Source organism: Nelumbo lutea, chromosome 5 (genome assembly GCF_056320005.1).
Source record: "Nelumbo lutea isolate HS-2025 chromosome 5, American lotus-T2T, whole genome shotgun sequence".
NCBI classification, from domain to species: domain Eukaryota; kingdom Viridiplantae; phylum Streptophyta; class Magnoliopsida; order Proteales; family Nelumbonaceae; genus Nelumbo; species Nelumbo lutea.
In genome coordinates, this window is record NC_142688.1 from 79,171,861 (window position 1) to 79,187,217 (window position 15,357).

The 15,357-nt window shown below is 39.9% G+C and overlaps 1 protein-coding gene across 6 annotated transcripts in view; it reads left to right on the plus strand.

Moving 5' to 3' along the window:
• UBP27 (ubiquitin-specific protease 27) overlaps nt 1–15,357 on the plus strand; it is an 81,797-nt gene that overhangs the window by 18,894 nt on the left and 47,546 nt on the right. For 3 of the 6 annotated variants that reach the window (XM_088942653.1, XM_088942651.1, XM_088942654.1), the window contains exons 4-7: nt 7,371–7,484; nt 7,697–7,797; nt 8,177–8,245; nt 8,381–8,509. In XM_088942653.1, the coding sequence (XP_088798779.1) occupies nt 7,371–7,484; nt 7,697–7,797; nt 8,177–8,245; nt 8,381–8,509 (413 nt within the window). Of the gene's footprint in view, nt 1–7,370; nt 7,485–7,563; nt 7,798–8,176; nt 8,246–8,380; nt 8,510–15,357 lie in introns of all 6 variants that reach the window. The other 3 variants (XM_088942648.1, XM_088942649.1, XM_088942650.1) reach the window with 1 other exon arrangement.

The following is a 15,357-nucleotide window of genomic DNA, read 5'->3' on the forward strand; positions in this document are numbered from 1 at the left end:
TTCCCAACACACTGCAAATGGAATGCAGCTCCACATCAGCTTGACCTTAGGACCACCCTGAACTCTTGGCCAAAGTCCAAAAGGGGGTTTAGATTCTTCTCTTGTTTTCTAACCCTTTTTTTGGAGATTTTTCTCATGAAGTCTAATATACAAAATCTCATCATGCATGGAGGTTTTGTATAGAATTTCTTTATATATCATACAATCATACTTTACCTTTCTGAGAAAAAACACATATAATATAATTTGGATAAGGCTTTGTTAAGTTAAGTTGAGCATATTGCTATCTTATTCTAATTGTTTTTTCTATTTAGGGGTGCCTCTGTAAGTTGTGGATGGTTTATATAATGGGACTTGATATTATTCACCTGTATGATGGCTGTTTCTTGGTCATTTAAGATGTGGTGGCTTCTTTGACACATTATTTCATCAAATGATAAAAACAAAATACAAGGCAATATTATTTAATTAAGTTCTCCAGAGTTATTCTTGAACATAGGGAGCTGCTAAAGAAAGGCCAAGATGGAAAATTGGTATTAAGGAATCAATCCAGTTTTGGTTTGATAACTAGATAGGTAATGAGCCTCTAAACCAAGTGGTTAACATTCAATTGATAGTCAAGAATGCAAACTTAGTGAATTTATATCGAAGGAGAGTCTAGGATGAAACAAAGAGGAACTTCTAGAAAAAACCCTAGCTCCCTTATGGGAAAAGATTGTCATCCCCATCCCATCTACTCCAAAAGAGAATGAATTAATTTGGAACCCCGATTTGAAAGGAAAGTATACTACCAAATCAGCCTACACCCTAATGACTGGATTTTTAGAAAGGGAGTGGAGAAGCAATTTCCTAGAAAATTGGAAACTAATATGTCCCCCAACACTTAGTGTCTTAATGTATTTGCTTTTTAATAAAAGATTGTTGGATAGAACAAGACTTAGAAGATGGGACAAAGATTGGATGTAGACTGCCCTTTTTGTGGAAATGAAGAGGATACTAATAATTTGTTCCTTCATTGTCGAGAGGTTTAACACATATGGATGTAGACTGTTGTATGTATTTTTGGCTCTCACAAGATTGCCAAGGACTTGAAAGCAACGACCAACTTACTCAACAGATAAAGGAACTAAACCAAAACCCGAATGGAAGAGATGTTGTTAGACAGTGTATGCTCTTAGCTCCAATCGAATTGATGTACAGATGCATTTATTGTAAATTAATAAAAGTACATTATTGTTTCATGTTGATATTGATATGTTTCTGTATAGTTACCCCTTAAATTGGACACTTATGAGACTCGTGTTAGTTTAAAATTTTCAATAGTTGGATACACTTGGGGAGTTTATCCTGCCAAGGCTGACATTGATGTGCTACTAAAGAAGTTGGGGCAGCTTGTCTCAGTTGCTAGGGTTAGACTTGAAGCTTATGCAATGTGTGTTTAGATGAAACAATGAACTTTGACCATTTTTCAGTTATGCCTTGGATCTTGGAGATTGATGGGCAAAACTGGAAAGTTACACATAACTGCTAAACTTGATTATGGTATTGCACTAGGTATTGGATTTGACTGTCTTTGATATGCCAATCAGTGAGATTCATTAAGCGTCAAAACCTGGGTATGATGGGGCATTTTGAGAATTCATTTGAGCGGGTGATCATAGTGATAGGATTGGCTTCTTTGTCGTACAAAGTGAATGATAGGGCTTACACTCTCTCTGGTGGAAACTTAAACTGCTGGTAGTGGATTTCAATTGTGTTTAAGATTTGGTTTTGCAAAACATATTTATATGATATATTATTAATGTTTTATGAAAAATGTTAGCAAAATGTTTTTATTCCTAGGATCCCTTTGAGTAGAGAGTGCGACATTGCACCTTGTAGCCAGGGGAGAGGTATTTCTTCGTCGGGAAGTGTTGTGATCATTATGGGTCGAGAGGTTAAGTGTAAGAGACCATTACATGGCTGATTACCTGATGAGCTTTATCTTAAATCCATTATCCTTGGATCTTCATAGGATGGCTGAACTCAAGGTTCATGTAAGTGTAAATGTTGGGTCCATATTGAGCCCATATTGATGTGCTCAGGGGTTCATTACATTTAGCAATGAATTTGGCCAGGCCTTTTTCGTAGAGGTTGAGCCGAACCCATGTGGACTTATGTGAGGTCATTGTGGGATCCCACACCATACAAATCAGGCCTAAGTTGGCCATGCAACACCCTTGGGTCGTGAGCCTTATAGTTGATGGGCCTAAGGCCCATAATTAATATGCTTAATTAAGTTGGCACATGACAATTCAATGGGGCGAATTTGGGTATGGAGCACCTAATCTTATAAGAAGATAAGGTATGTATCTAATTAGAGTTCAGATCTAATTTAGATCTGGATTATCTCCTAATCTAGCTCTATAAGAGATTATAAGAGAGGAGGGGGTGGACTAGTCTAGGACAACTTCATATTTTGTAGTTTCTAGTTCTCTCTACATCCTTGTCTCCTAGTTTTTCCCAATTCAACACTTCAACATCAGCTATCTGGGACTAATATAGATAAGTTTTGCTTTTGATTTTTGCAAGAAAAATTCAGGGGATATCAGGCTCATCATTGGATCATCCTCATTTTGATTTAAGCAGTTGGATCTCATTTTTCCAGAATTGTGTTTTTGAATCGGCTTTAGGAATACACTGCGCCATCTTCAGTGGAGTCTGGTTGTAGGACTGATTTGGGCGTGAACTTCCACCTTGGGATAAGCGTTTGTGGTATCCATACAGGTTTACACCTCCTTCTTTATTTGGTTTCAAATCTGGTCTAGTTCAGTGCAAGATTGATCTTGAAAGATGAAGTTTTTCAAAACATAAGGTATTCGATTCTTAGAAGGATTAGGAAATTTTTGAAATTTCGCCCAACCATCTAACATGGTTCGGCCATCCATATGATGGATCCTAACCCTTCCAACAGGTATATGCCCCCGAAATTACCTTCCTATTGAACTGTGATGTGTTTCTGGAATTGTGGCCAGAACTAATTACTAAATCCTTTGAGTTGGTGACCTCTAGATTTTCTGGATTCAACTATAATGGTGCATGATCTAGAGCTCCTAGCTAGATGACAGCTCGGACGTTGGTTGCTTGGCTGACGAGTTGAGTTGCAAGGAGAGAAAGCACAGAGAACTCAGGGTGGTTAACCTGACGTGGTCACTCCGATGCTTTAAGTCAATATCGTACTTTGGTTGCGAGCTGAAAGATTGAATGCAAGTAGGCTAGTGAGCAAGTAGACCTATTCATGGGTCGGGTGGCCCGACGGGCCGGCCCGGCCCGACCCCCGGACGGGCTTGAACATGCTTATAGGCTTGCGGGATTAAATTCAGGCCAAAAAGCCTGGCCCACAATAAATTCGAACCGGGCTCGGGTTTTGTCAAAATAGCCCGGCCCAGCCCGACCTAATATTAAACTTAAAATTAGTTATGTGATTATGTCCATTTGAATAAATTTTTTGATTTAAGAATGTAAAATTGTGTTTTAAAATATAAAAGAAAGGGAAAAATACCATCTTGTAGGCCCATTCATTTAAATAGAAAAAAAATACTATTTGAATTTTTAATTCTAATTTGAATAGGGAAAATTGTTTTTTTCTTTTTCAATTGGGTCGGGCTTCGGGCTCGGGCTCGGGCTCGGGCCTAGTATATTTTCATTAGTGAAAAGTGAAAGACCGGCCCGAGCCCGGCCCGGCTCGGCCCATGAACAGGTCTATGAGCAAGTAATCACATGTAACTGATTCTTGGGGGTTGATGCCCTTATATAGTTGGGCTGTCGTGGGTCTCGCGAAATGCTCCCAGAATCCTCATCCCGCGACGTAGGTCCGATCGAAGAGTTGATGCCCTTATAAACGGCGTGGTGTCTGCACGTACCCGGTACGCCGTTTGGGGTATTCCCTAGTTGAGCCAAACAGGTCATGAAGGTCTGACCGAAGAGTTGCCCTTCGAACCGCCTGGAAGTTGTGCCAAATCCACCTGGTCTCGCCATGAACTCCTTGCATCGGATCAGGACCCCTGGCACGGGGAGTGGGGGGCAATTGATGAGGGGTGATTTGGCCTAACCTAACAAGTAAAAGACACGTGGATGCGGCTTGCCAGCCAGACGACAAATCAGCATGTGGTGCCACGTCAACAGATCGGGGGACCTCGGCTGCTTGGTCACTTCGGATCCGGAGCACCTTGGTACCCACGTACACCAAGGTGCCACATAACCGAACCTAGAAGCTTGCCAGTTGTGAACTTCTTGGGATCACGCCGTGTAACTGTAGGCCTTATCTTCACCCCGCTCGAATCGGAGGGAAACGGTAAGCCTTATTAACTAATACGTTACTCTCCTTCCAAAGCAGAATGGATCCCTACGTCGCGGGTCGAGGATTTTGGGAGCGTCTCGCGAGACCCACGGCAGCCCAGCTATATAAGGGCATCAACCCCCAAGACACAGGTACACGCGATTACTTGCTTACTAGCCTACTTGCATTCAAGCTTTCAGCTCGCAACCAGAGTACTTGCTCATTAGCCACCCCGGGTTCTTTGATCCTTTGTCTTGCAGCTTAGTCCAGCTTGCTGCTTGACTAGTGTCCCGGTAATCTTCCAGCTAGGAGCTTCGACATCACGCACTATCAAGCTACAACAAGCAATTTTTTGGGTCTCGTGATGATTATGTGCTGTTGGTGAGTAGCAGTTTCCACGATGAAGGCCTTTTTATGTTGTTTAATTTAGTTGCAGGAAATGAAGACAACTTCCCAACAGTCTGCAGTTGTGTTTCTAACCCAAGAAGTGGTTGTTTCATCTGCCACTGCATTATGTTCTTTAGTTTGAATTAGCGGCTGGTTCAGGTTATAAGGTTGGGTTACTGGTGTGGAACAGAAAAATAGGGAAGAGATTAAGAGAATAAAGAGAGAACTTGAGGAGAATGAGAGGTTAAGGAGTAGAGAAGAGAAGAGAAGAGAAGAGAAGGGAAAGAAAGAGAAAGACAATGAAGGGGATGGGGGCAGTGCTGACTGTAACATGTCTGGCTGCAACAGCAGGAAAGAGAAAAGTAAGAAAGAGAGAAGGAAGGAAGAATAAGGTGAAGGAAAAGAAGGGAGAGTTAGAGAAAAAAGAGGCGGTGGGAGAAAAGAGAGGGGAACAACGATAGAGGAAAAGAAATTGGGGTGAGACAGCTTCTGTTAAGGTTCTGTTGCTGAAAACAGAATTTGGGGAAGAAGGAACAAGGAGAAAGAAAGAGAAGAGAAGGAAAGAAGAAAAGAGACTGAGAGAGAGAGAGAGAGAGAGAGAGAGAGAGAGAGAGAGAGAGAGAGAGATGGTGAATGTTGTAAGGTTGGGTTGCAGATTGGAGATAAGAGAGAAAGGAGGAGAAGAAGGTAGACCGAGGAGGAGGCTAACGACTGACCTTTGTTCAGTTGGTGGATAGAGACAAAGATAGGAGCCAGTTGAGCTGCAGCTACTTTGGTACAATGATTGAATTGGGCAGAGGCGTGGGACTTAGCCTTGGCTCTGTTACCAAATTGATGCAGCACCACGGCACCACCTATTAGAAGAAAAGAGGAAGACGAGAAGCAGCAGAGAGAGAAGACCAGTCAAAGAAGAGAAGAATTTGAAAATTTTTATTTCTCAAAACATAATGTTAGGCTTTATAAGAAATTTAAAATTGAGAATTACAAGTAAACTCGTACTAAATATAAAAATAACAAATAACCCCTTACTAAAATGAAATATTGCAAATGAATCCAACAAAAAAACTTTATAAATGAACCCAAATCCTACATTAAGGAAAATAAATCCTAAACTAATGTCACCTGTGCCTAATGTAAGTGCAAAACATGTGGGGCACATCAATCTCAATGTGGTCTCTATCATGAACCTTACTGATCAAAAAAATAAAAAAAGACTCCATCATGAACCTTTTGTTCTCCCAAGGCAACCTGGGGTGTTTGCAAAGCTTCAAGTGAGAAATTGGAGAAAGGATTTCTAATTGTCCTTTTCTCCCTTCTTACTTTTTTCTCTTTCATTTTATGTGCATAAAGGGTCTGTACCTGGCTTATCTAATCTAGCAAACTCCCTTTTACTTATCTTCTCTTGTGGGTTAAATGTTGAATTGTGAGAGTGTACTACTTGCCCCCCTGATAGTGGTTGAATTACTACTATGATGTAATTGATTTCCCCAATTTCTCAGGGTTTTCCCATTGCATAGCCTCTAAATTTTTACACCCAATGAAAAAGCAATGGGCATCACTTGACCTTGAAGCATATTACTGGAAAAGCCTTTTCTCAGTTTGTGCATCTGGTTAATCTTTATTGGCTTCATGTTCTAGCATAGAGCTGCATCAAAAGATCTCTTGGACTTCCTATCTTTACCACTACTTATTACTCCCTTGACATCCTGCGGTAAAAATTGCTTTCTCCTGTCACTTTACCTTCGAAATTGAAAGTTCTCACTCCGTAGTTCTTGTGAGGAATCCATCCCCCTAATACTATGTAAGCCCTTTCAATTGGTGGTTATAATTTCCTATTCTCCTCATGCCTCTTGACATCCTCCATACTTGAACCATTGGAGCATAATTGTTTTTAATGACATCTGTCTTCTTTAGTGTCCTTTATGTTGTCTTTGCTAGACTGTTTGAGGATTTTGGGCATAATATAGGTCAATCCTTGTTGCAACCTATTGATAAAAGAATCGTTTCAATCTCTCAAGTCAGGAAGGCTGTGCTGAAATAATTTAGTTGTTGGTGTTAGGGTCTGTTTGGCTAGTTAAAGTGTTTTTATTTCTATTTTTTCAATTCTGTTATGTCTGTTATTGTACTCACTTATAGCAGGGGCACAAGGGTCTTTTCCCTTCTTATTTCTGCCACCCTATATATATATTATAATAAAGCTGGCGCCGCCAGCACTGTTACATTGCAAATCCCTTCTCTTCTCTTCTCCCTTCTCTCTTCTTCTTTCTTCTCTTCTCTTCCTCATATTTCTGGCTGGCCATACTGTCAAGAGGCTGATTTAGAGCAGGAGATCCTCCTTTGTTAAATCTATCAAATGGTGGGACCTGGGCTATTGCACCCATGACACATGGGGAGCTCAATCTTGGGTTAGGCTTCTTACATTTCACCATATATTGGTGGTGCCTTTTGGTACATTATTTTCTTTATAGATGATGAATTTCTTAAATTGTTATGCATGTTCCCTCAGAAACCTTATTTTTGAATTCTTATTGTATTTAATAAGATGAGATTCTTCCTTGGTGGATTGTTGCTGATTTAATAATGCTTGTCTAATTGTTTACTAGTTTTTTCAACAGATTTGACAGCATAGGAGTCACCCAATTAACAGAAGTCATATTTTCTGCAGAGTTGTGTATTGTCCGGGATGGAAGAATGGTATTGAGTCCACGGAGAGTGATGTTTGCCATGAACCAATATATTCCTAATTTTAATTTAACAAGTCAGCAGGTGTGTTCATCTGGTAATTTAGCATCTCTTATGACAATTCTTTTTTCAACACTATATCAATGTCTTAATCTGCCATTCAATTTCAAATGTAGGATGCAGCAGAGGCATTCCTTCATCTCTTATCCTCTTTAAGGGAGGAATTCTTAGAAGGCTATGTTCCACATTACAGTTCACTAGCAGATGTCTTGGCTTTTCCTCTTGATAGAATTTCTGTGATAATGACAGGGGAAGACCAGAATGAAAAGAAAAGGTGGCAACAATGCTACCTCGGACCATTTGATGGAATTCTTGGCAGTATTTTAACTTGTAAAAGTTGTTCGTTTCAGGTAGACTGTCTACTTAGCTTGCAAATTGTCTTGTGGCAAAAAGTCTAAAGTGCTTGTTGAGTTTAGGGGTGCCTTAGCTAAAGTGAAGGGGCAATTATAGTTGAACACTTGGAGTTCTTAATAAAGAAAAAATGGCCTGATAATTCAATGCTAACTGCTGAATTCATCACATTCTTTTTAATAATCTAGAAGGAAGAATGGCAGATGAACTTAAAAAGTACTGATTTGATGGTTACTATTCGAGTGGGATTCAAAGAATAATGTTCTATCCAATTTTATTTACACCATCTTTACCTATATTCTTCCTATGATATTCTAAATTTCTTTTCTTGTTTGCATTCTAGATGTGCATCATTTATCCCTTTTCATGTATTTGCAGCTCTCGATGGATTTTGAGTTTTTCCACAGCTTGAATCTCTTGCCAGTACTGGCTGGTAGTGCAACCATTGTATGTCCACTGGAGGTTTCACCATTTTAAGGATTTCTGTATGTTTTAATCCCCTGCTCGTTTTTCTGTTGTTATCTTGAAAGTTTGTGCATAATGAGTTTGTTATTGTGTCTTGCCTTTTGCAATTATTCTCAGATGGCTGGATGTAGTGTTGAGGATTGCCTGAAGCAGTTCACCATTGCCGAGCTCATAGAAAACTATCATTGCAACCGCTGTTGGCATATTTCTGCACAGAAATATTTATCTTCAACAGCTGGAAATGAGGTATTTATACCTTATGTTATGGAATGTGCACTTTGCATTAAGAGATATCTAAGGTGCCAATTTATTTTAAATAAGTAAACCTCTACTTTCCCTAAATTTCTTAAATTAAAAGTGGCAATTGCTTGCTTCTTTCATTGGAATTCTCTTCCACCACTATACTGTTATAATGCAATGATTGCCCCTATCTAAAATGTTGCAACACAGCCATCAGTTCTCCCCTTGCTAAGACTCCATATCCAACCTGACTAGAGAATAAAGCAAATACTATGGATGATGATGGTGAATGAAGTCTCTTTGTTATTTCTATTATTTTAACAGATTGAAATGAAAGGCTCAAAATATGTTCAGGTGAAGATATCATGGATGGAGAGTCAATTAGTTTGTCTGCCCGAAGGAAGAAAAGGTGCAATCTAGAAGGAGATTAGTAGTATCTTGCAGGAGTTCTTGAACTTGCAGAAGGAAGAGAATTCTCCAGAGAAATCTACAGAAGAAGCAGTGAGTTATGCTCTGGAGAAGGAAGTGGGTGTAGGTCTGATAGTGAATGGTATGGGTGTTGGGAAGATAACTTCGTGTGGATAAGGAAGAAAGGGAAAAGAAATTAGTAGCTGTTGTGAAGAAGAAACCAGGGGACTGCAGGAGAATAGCAGAAGACCTAATTAAAATATTTGAAATTGAAGGGTCCAGTATTGATTACTCCTTTTGAAGATTGCAAAGCTTTGATTGATGTGCTGGAGGATAAAGTGGAAGTAAGGGCACTTAACTTTCAGTCAGCAGAGGAAATGCTTACAATCATGAAGTGGTCCCCTGTGTCAAACACGAAGGGCTTGGAGGTGATGGATGGGATCACTAATAGGATTGCTGGTTTGCCTTTCCATTTGTGGGCCCCACTTTGACAAGTGGGGCCCACTATTGCTGGTTGTGCACTTGGATATTTAAATAATGGGCCCCACTGTTATATGCAGTTTAAATAGTGAACATGGCCCACTTTAAACTTAAATGTTCCAGTTATGGTGGGTGGGACCCACTGAATCAGAATTACTGTTATAACAGTAGATCTACTTGAATTTGGTGGGTAGGATCCACCGATTGCGACACTGTAATTTGCTGTTGCAAGTAGGGGGTGCTCACAGTCAGGTTAATCAAACCGTGGGGCTTTTTCTTGGACCGAACTGGTACTACCGGTTTTTAGAAAATCGGTAACCGAAACCGAACCGAAACCAGTCAGTTAAGTGGTTGACCGGTTCGGTTAACCGTCAGCAGAGGAAATGCTTACAATCATGAAGTGGTCCCCTGTGTGAAACACGAAGGGCTTGGAGGTGATGGATGGGATCACTAATAGGATTGCTGGTTTGCCTTTCCATTTGTGGAAGAAAAAGGTTTTTGAGTCCATTGTTTCTTTGTGTAAGGCCTGGCTTGATGGTGTTTCCATATTAGACCTTCGATCAATAGCCATCAGACTGAGTGGAGTTAAACCAGAAGAAATCTCAAGGAGGATTGAAGTCTTTGCTAATAATTGCTTCTACTCAGCCTGACTTCTATCATTGTTTTGATCATAATTCACAAAAAAAAAGGAACTTGAGTAGAATTAGGATTTCCCTGTTCTGGGTGTATAAGTATGCACTATGTCTGCTAAAACCCCTTAATTATATTCCTTAGAGGAAATACCCTTTGATTTTGATTTTATGTGAAAGAGCTACTTTGTAAGGATTAAACCCAATAACAAGTATAAGCAGTTCCATCAACTTGGACTCTTGGTGGGTTATACCCATGAGTGGGCCCCATAATTGGAAGATAGGTCATGGGACCCATACACCATTGGGTACTTGTGCATTTTAAACACACATCTTAACAGTGAGTCCCGTTAATCGATAAAAAGTGGGATCCACTATACTGATTTGGTAGTGGGTATGGCCCACTTTAATGTCTTAACAGTGGGCCCCACAAATAAATGGGACCCACTATACTAATCTGATAGTGAACGTGACCCAATTTGATATTTTAAATTTAATTATTTTAACGATGGGTCCCACTGATGGGTGGGACTCACTATGATGACTTGCTGGTGGGTGTGGCCCACCTTAATGTTTTAAAGTTGAATATTTTAATAGTGGGCCTCGCTGATGGGTGGGGCCACTATGATGACTTGATAGTGGGTGTAGCCCACTTTGACATTTTATACTTGAATATTTTAATAGTGGGCCCGTTGACAGGTGGGACCCACTAGGCTGATTTGATAGTGGGTGTGGTCCACTTTAATGTTTTATACTAAATATTTTAATAGTGGGCCCTGCTGAAAGGTGGGACCCACTAGGTTGATTTGGTAGTAGGCGTGACCCACTTTGATGTTTTATACTGAATGTTTTAACAGTGGGCCCATTGACAGGTGGGACCCACTAGGTTGATTTGATAGAGGGTGTGGCCCATTTTAATGTTTTATATTAAATATTTAACAGTGGGCCCCGCTGAAAGGTGGGACCCACTAGGTTGATTTGGTAGTAGGCGTGACTTTGATGTTTTATACTAAATATTTTAACAGTGGGCCCACTGACAGGTGGGACCCACTGACAGGTGGGACCCACTAGGTTGATTTGATAGAGGGCGTGGTCCACTTTAATGTTTTATATTGAATATGTTAACATTGGGCCCCACTGACAGGTGGGACCCACTAGGTTGATTTGGTAGTGGTGTAGCACACTTTAATGTTTTAAACTTGAATATTTTTATAGTGGACCCCACTGACAAGTGGGGCCCACTATTTGCTGGTTGTGCACTTGGATATTTAAATAGTTTGCCCCACTGTTATATGCAGTTTAAATAGTGAACATGGCCCACTTTAAACTTAAATGTTCCAGTTATGGTGGGTGGGACCCACTGAATCAGAATTACTGTTATAACAGTAGATCTACTTGAATTTGGTGGGTAGGATCCACCGATTGCGACACTGTAATTTGCTGTTGCAAGTAGGGGGTGCTCACAGTCAGGTTAATCAAACCGTGGGGCTTTTTCTTGGACCGAACTGGTACTACCGGTTTTTAGAAAATCGGTAACCGAAACCGAACCGAAACCAGTCAGTTAAGCGGTTGACCGGTTCGGTTAACCGTCAGTTCGGTTCGTTGGTTTTTCAATTTTTTAATTTTAATAATATATATTATAAAAAAAATATATATAAATATATATATATATATAATATTATATTTTAATTAATAAATAATATGTCATATATTATAAATATATATTTATAGAATGCATATTTATTAATTTATAATATATAAAAAATATAAAAATATATATAAAATATATATAATATACATAAATATATATAAAATGTATAGAAATATATGTATAGCGGTCGGTTCGGTTAACTGTTGGTTTTCTATATCGGTTAACTAAAACCAAATCGTTACCTTCGGTTTTTTAAAAACACCAAACCGAAACCGAACTAATCGGTTTGGTTTCGGTCGGTTTTTCGGTTTTTTTTGCTCACCCCTAGTTGCAAGATAAGATGGGGAACCACCAACTCATGACAATTCACGGCTGTCAATGGTGGAGTCAAATTTTATATTTCTTAATGACTAAGGTGGATATGATCCACCAAATGAGTTTTAACTTGTACTGTGATTTGGTGTTGCAAGGTAAGATGAGGACCCACCAACTCATGACAGTTCACAGCTGTCAATGGTGGAGTCAAATTATATATTTCTTTATGACTGAGGTAGATAGGATCCACCGAATGAATTTTTAACTTATATTGTGATTTGGTGTTGCAAAGTAAGATGGGGACCCACCAACTCATGGCAGTTCACAACTGTCAATGGTGGGGTCAAATTATATATTTCTTTATGACTGAAGTGGATAGGACCCGGCGAATGAATTTTTAACTTATATTGTAATTTGTTTACAGGTGGCAAGCCAACATCTCTGTCCCATTTTCAGGTGTATTGATAGTGCACTGGTTAGCCTACTGAAAGTTCTTTGGGGTGGATAGAATCCACCGATCATCTCCCCAGTATTAATTAATTTTTTTTGTGTGGTGGATAGGATCCACTGGATGCATAAGAAAACAGTTGATATAAGACTTGGAGTTTAATAGGACTCTAGAGAGAGAGAGAGAGAGAGAAAGAGAGAGATAAGATAAGATAAAGATTAAAACTGGAAAGTATTGGAAGGGAGAGAGGAAGAGATCAGAAGGAAAGGAAGAAAATATTACCTGTCTTTATCCTCCTCTTCTTCAATCAAAATCATAGCTCCTATTTTATCTCCTTTCTCTTCTCTCCTTTCTTTCTTCTCTCCTTGTCCTCTTATCTTCTGGCCCTTTTTTTTGCATTTTCTTCTCCTCTCTCCCTTATATAGAGGACACAATTATGGGTAGAGAGGTTAGAGCAACCTCCCCACTCTTCATACGTGGGGTGGTTGCTTAACTCCCCCCATAACCAGAATAAATTAAATTTTAATTTATGTGAAGTGGGCCGGCTGTCAAATCTGGCCCCTCAAGCCTTATATTTTTTTTTACGTCATATATATTATAATTTTTAATCCTAAACAATCATCAATTGAAGGTAGCATGTGGAAGGAGTCCGGAAGGGACGAGGAAGAGAGGGTAGAGGAAGAATACCTAGGTGGAGATCATCAATTGGCTAAATTCAAATTGGCTGAGACTTACACATTTTTGGAAGGTCTGAAAAAGAAGGATGTAAAAAGGTATGCTAGTAGGGGAAAGTCTTGAGCTTGTAAGACAAGGCAAAGGAGGTGGGAGTAAGACCTATGCCAAAGTTCTGACAAATGGAGTAAATACAAAGGCAGTTGCTCAAGAGATACCTGGGTCGGTGGATACCGTGACTAATGTTGGGCCAAATGTTGAGCCATCCAAGCCAATGAGGGATGAATTGGGGATAACACATGGTGCAGGGGATTATTTTAGAAAAACTGTCATAGTTGGGCTGGTGTTATTAAAGGCCGAAACCGATTTACAGCCTTTCCATGCCTTGTTCAACCTTATGCACATGAGTTGAGGTAAGTGATGGCGTACTAAGAAGTCTTTTTATCAACAACGAAGTGGTTCGAAGAAGGAAAAAATAGGCGGACATTAAAAGTCAGAGAAGAAAAAAGAGCCACCCTTCATGTAGTTGAGGGGGTGACTGGATGGCTGAAGGGTTTATGGATGGGGTCACACTCTCAACTAAAAAACAAGGTTGGAAGAGTTCAGTGGGAGCAGATGGTAAAAGATTTGAAGTTGAGATGAGGAGAAATGTGAAGGGTTGGTTTGTTGTGGTCATTGAAATATTTGGTGACAACAGAAAACAGATGCTATGCATTCCAGAGGGTAGAAAGAGAACAGGGTGGAGATTCTTTGCGGATTTACTACAGGAGTTTCTGTTGAAAGTGGTAGAGAGACGAACTCCAAAACATTGCAATGGATGAGAGGTTTGCAACAAGGAGAATGGCAACGAGAATTCAAAGGAAGAAAAATAAAGAAAAGGGAGAGACAGAGGCTTTAATGTGTAGCGAGACTGTAAAACAAAAGGTGCTTTTAGATGGGGAAAAAGGAGTTTGGGAAAAGAAAGTAATCATAAAAACAGACAAAAAAGTTAAAGATTGGGGGAGAATCCTGGAGGCAATCATGAAGAAATTGAACTTAAAAGTTTCTGTGGATATTAAGCCTCTTGATTGATAAAAAAAATATTAAGCGTTTTGATTATTTGAAGCCCGTGCTATTTGGAGTCGATGAAGAAGTCAAGCTCCCTTTCCCAAATTGGTGGAGTTTTCAGTTGGCAGGATTAGGGTGGAGTGCTGGCATATGTCTTGTAATCAGAATCCGATCCCTGAAGGAATTCTTAGGCTTCAGCTTGTGAGACTCCCTTTTAATCTCTGGAATGAGGAATTTCTTTAAAAGATGATCCAAAGTTATGGGTGGAAATCTGATAGCATTTTTTTTGATAAATGCGGAAATCTGATAGCATTTAATCTCCATGACCTTCATGCTGTGAGAATCAAAATCGTGGGGTTGAAACCTGAAAAGTCCCTAGATGCCTGGTTCTGCTTGCTGGAGGTCTCTGGCTCAAGGTTTGGGTCCTGTTGGAAGCTGAAGAGTCACTGTGGGTGAAGATTACCAAGGAAGAAGACTATGGTACTTTTGAGGGTTGGGTGGCACGTGGTATGAAAATGTAAGGCCAAAGGTCAAGGGCTGTTGGCCAAACGTTGGAGGTTAATGAAGAGGTTTCGCATGGGTTATCTGGGGAGCCAAAGTTTCTTCAAAGTGGTGAACTAGGAACAAGTGAAAAGTGTTTAATGGAGGTTGATAAGTGTGGGGACAGATCATCTAAGACGTCGGGTTCAACAGATAAATCAAAATTGAGCCAGAGATTGCCCAAACTGGATCGAGTTACAGAGGTGGGACTGGCTTTAAGACTTGGACGGGTAAATGAAGGATGGCCAGGTGACCTCTTAAATCATCACGTGACTCAAGTAGAGAGATTAGTTCTACCTTTGTTCAACATGATTGATTGACTGAAGCATTCGGCTCGTCCAAAAAGACTTTCAGTCGGAGCTCAAGATCTCAGCGCTGGTGGGCACAGTGGAAGACAGGAAAACAAAGCTAGGAAATCTGGTAAAGGAAAGCTTCTAGGGCTCAAAACACCAGGTTTTAAAGAAGTGGAACTGTAGGTAAGAGCACCTTGACGGAGTTTAGAGATAGAAAGGGAGAAAGATGAATATGAGTGATTGCAAAGTTTGATAAAAGTGGCAAGAAGAAGATTATTGGCAGTCAAGAAGTGAGTTTCAACAACTGCACGCCTTCTTTGGCGATTGGAGGTTCCAGAGACGAAGTGCAAGAAAGTAGTATGGATGGGACT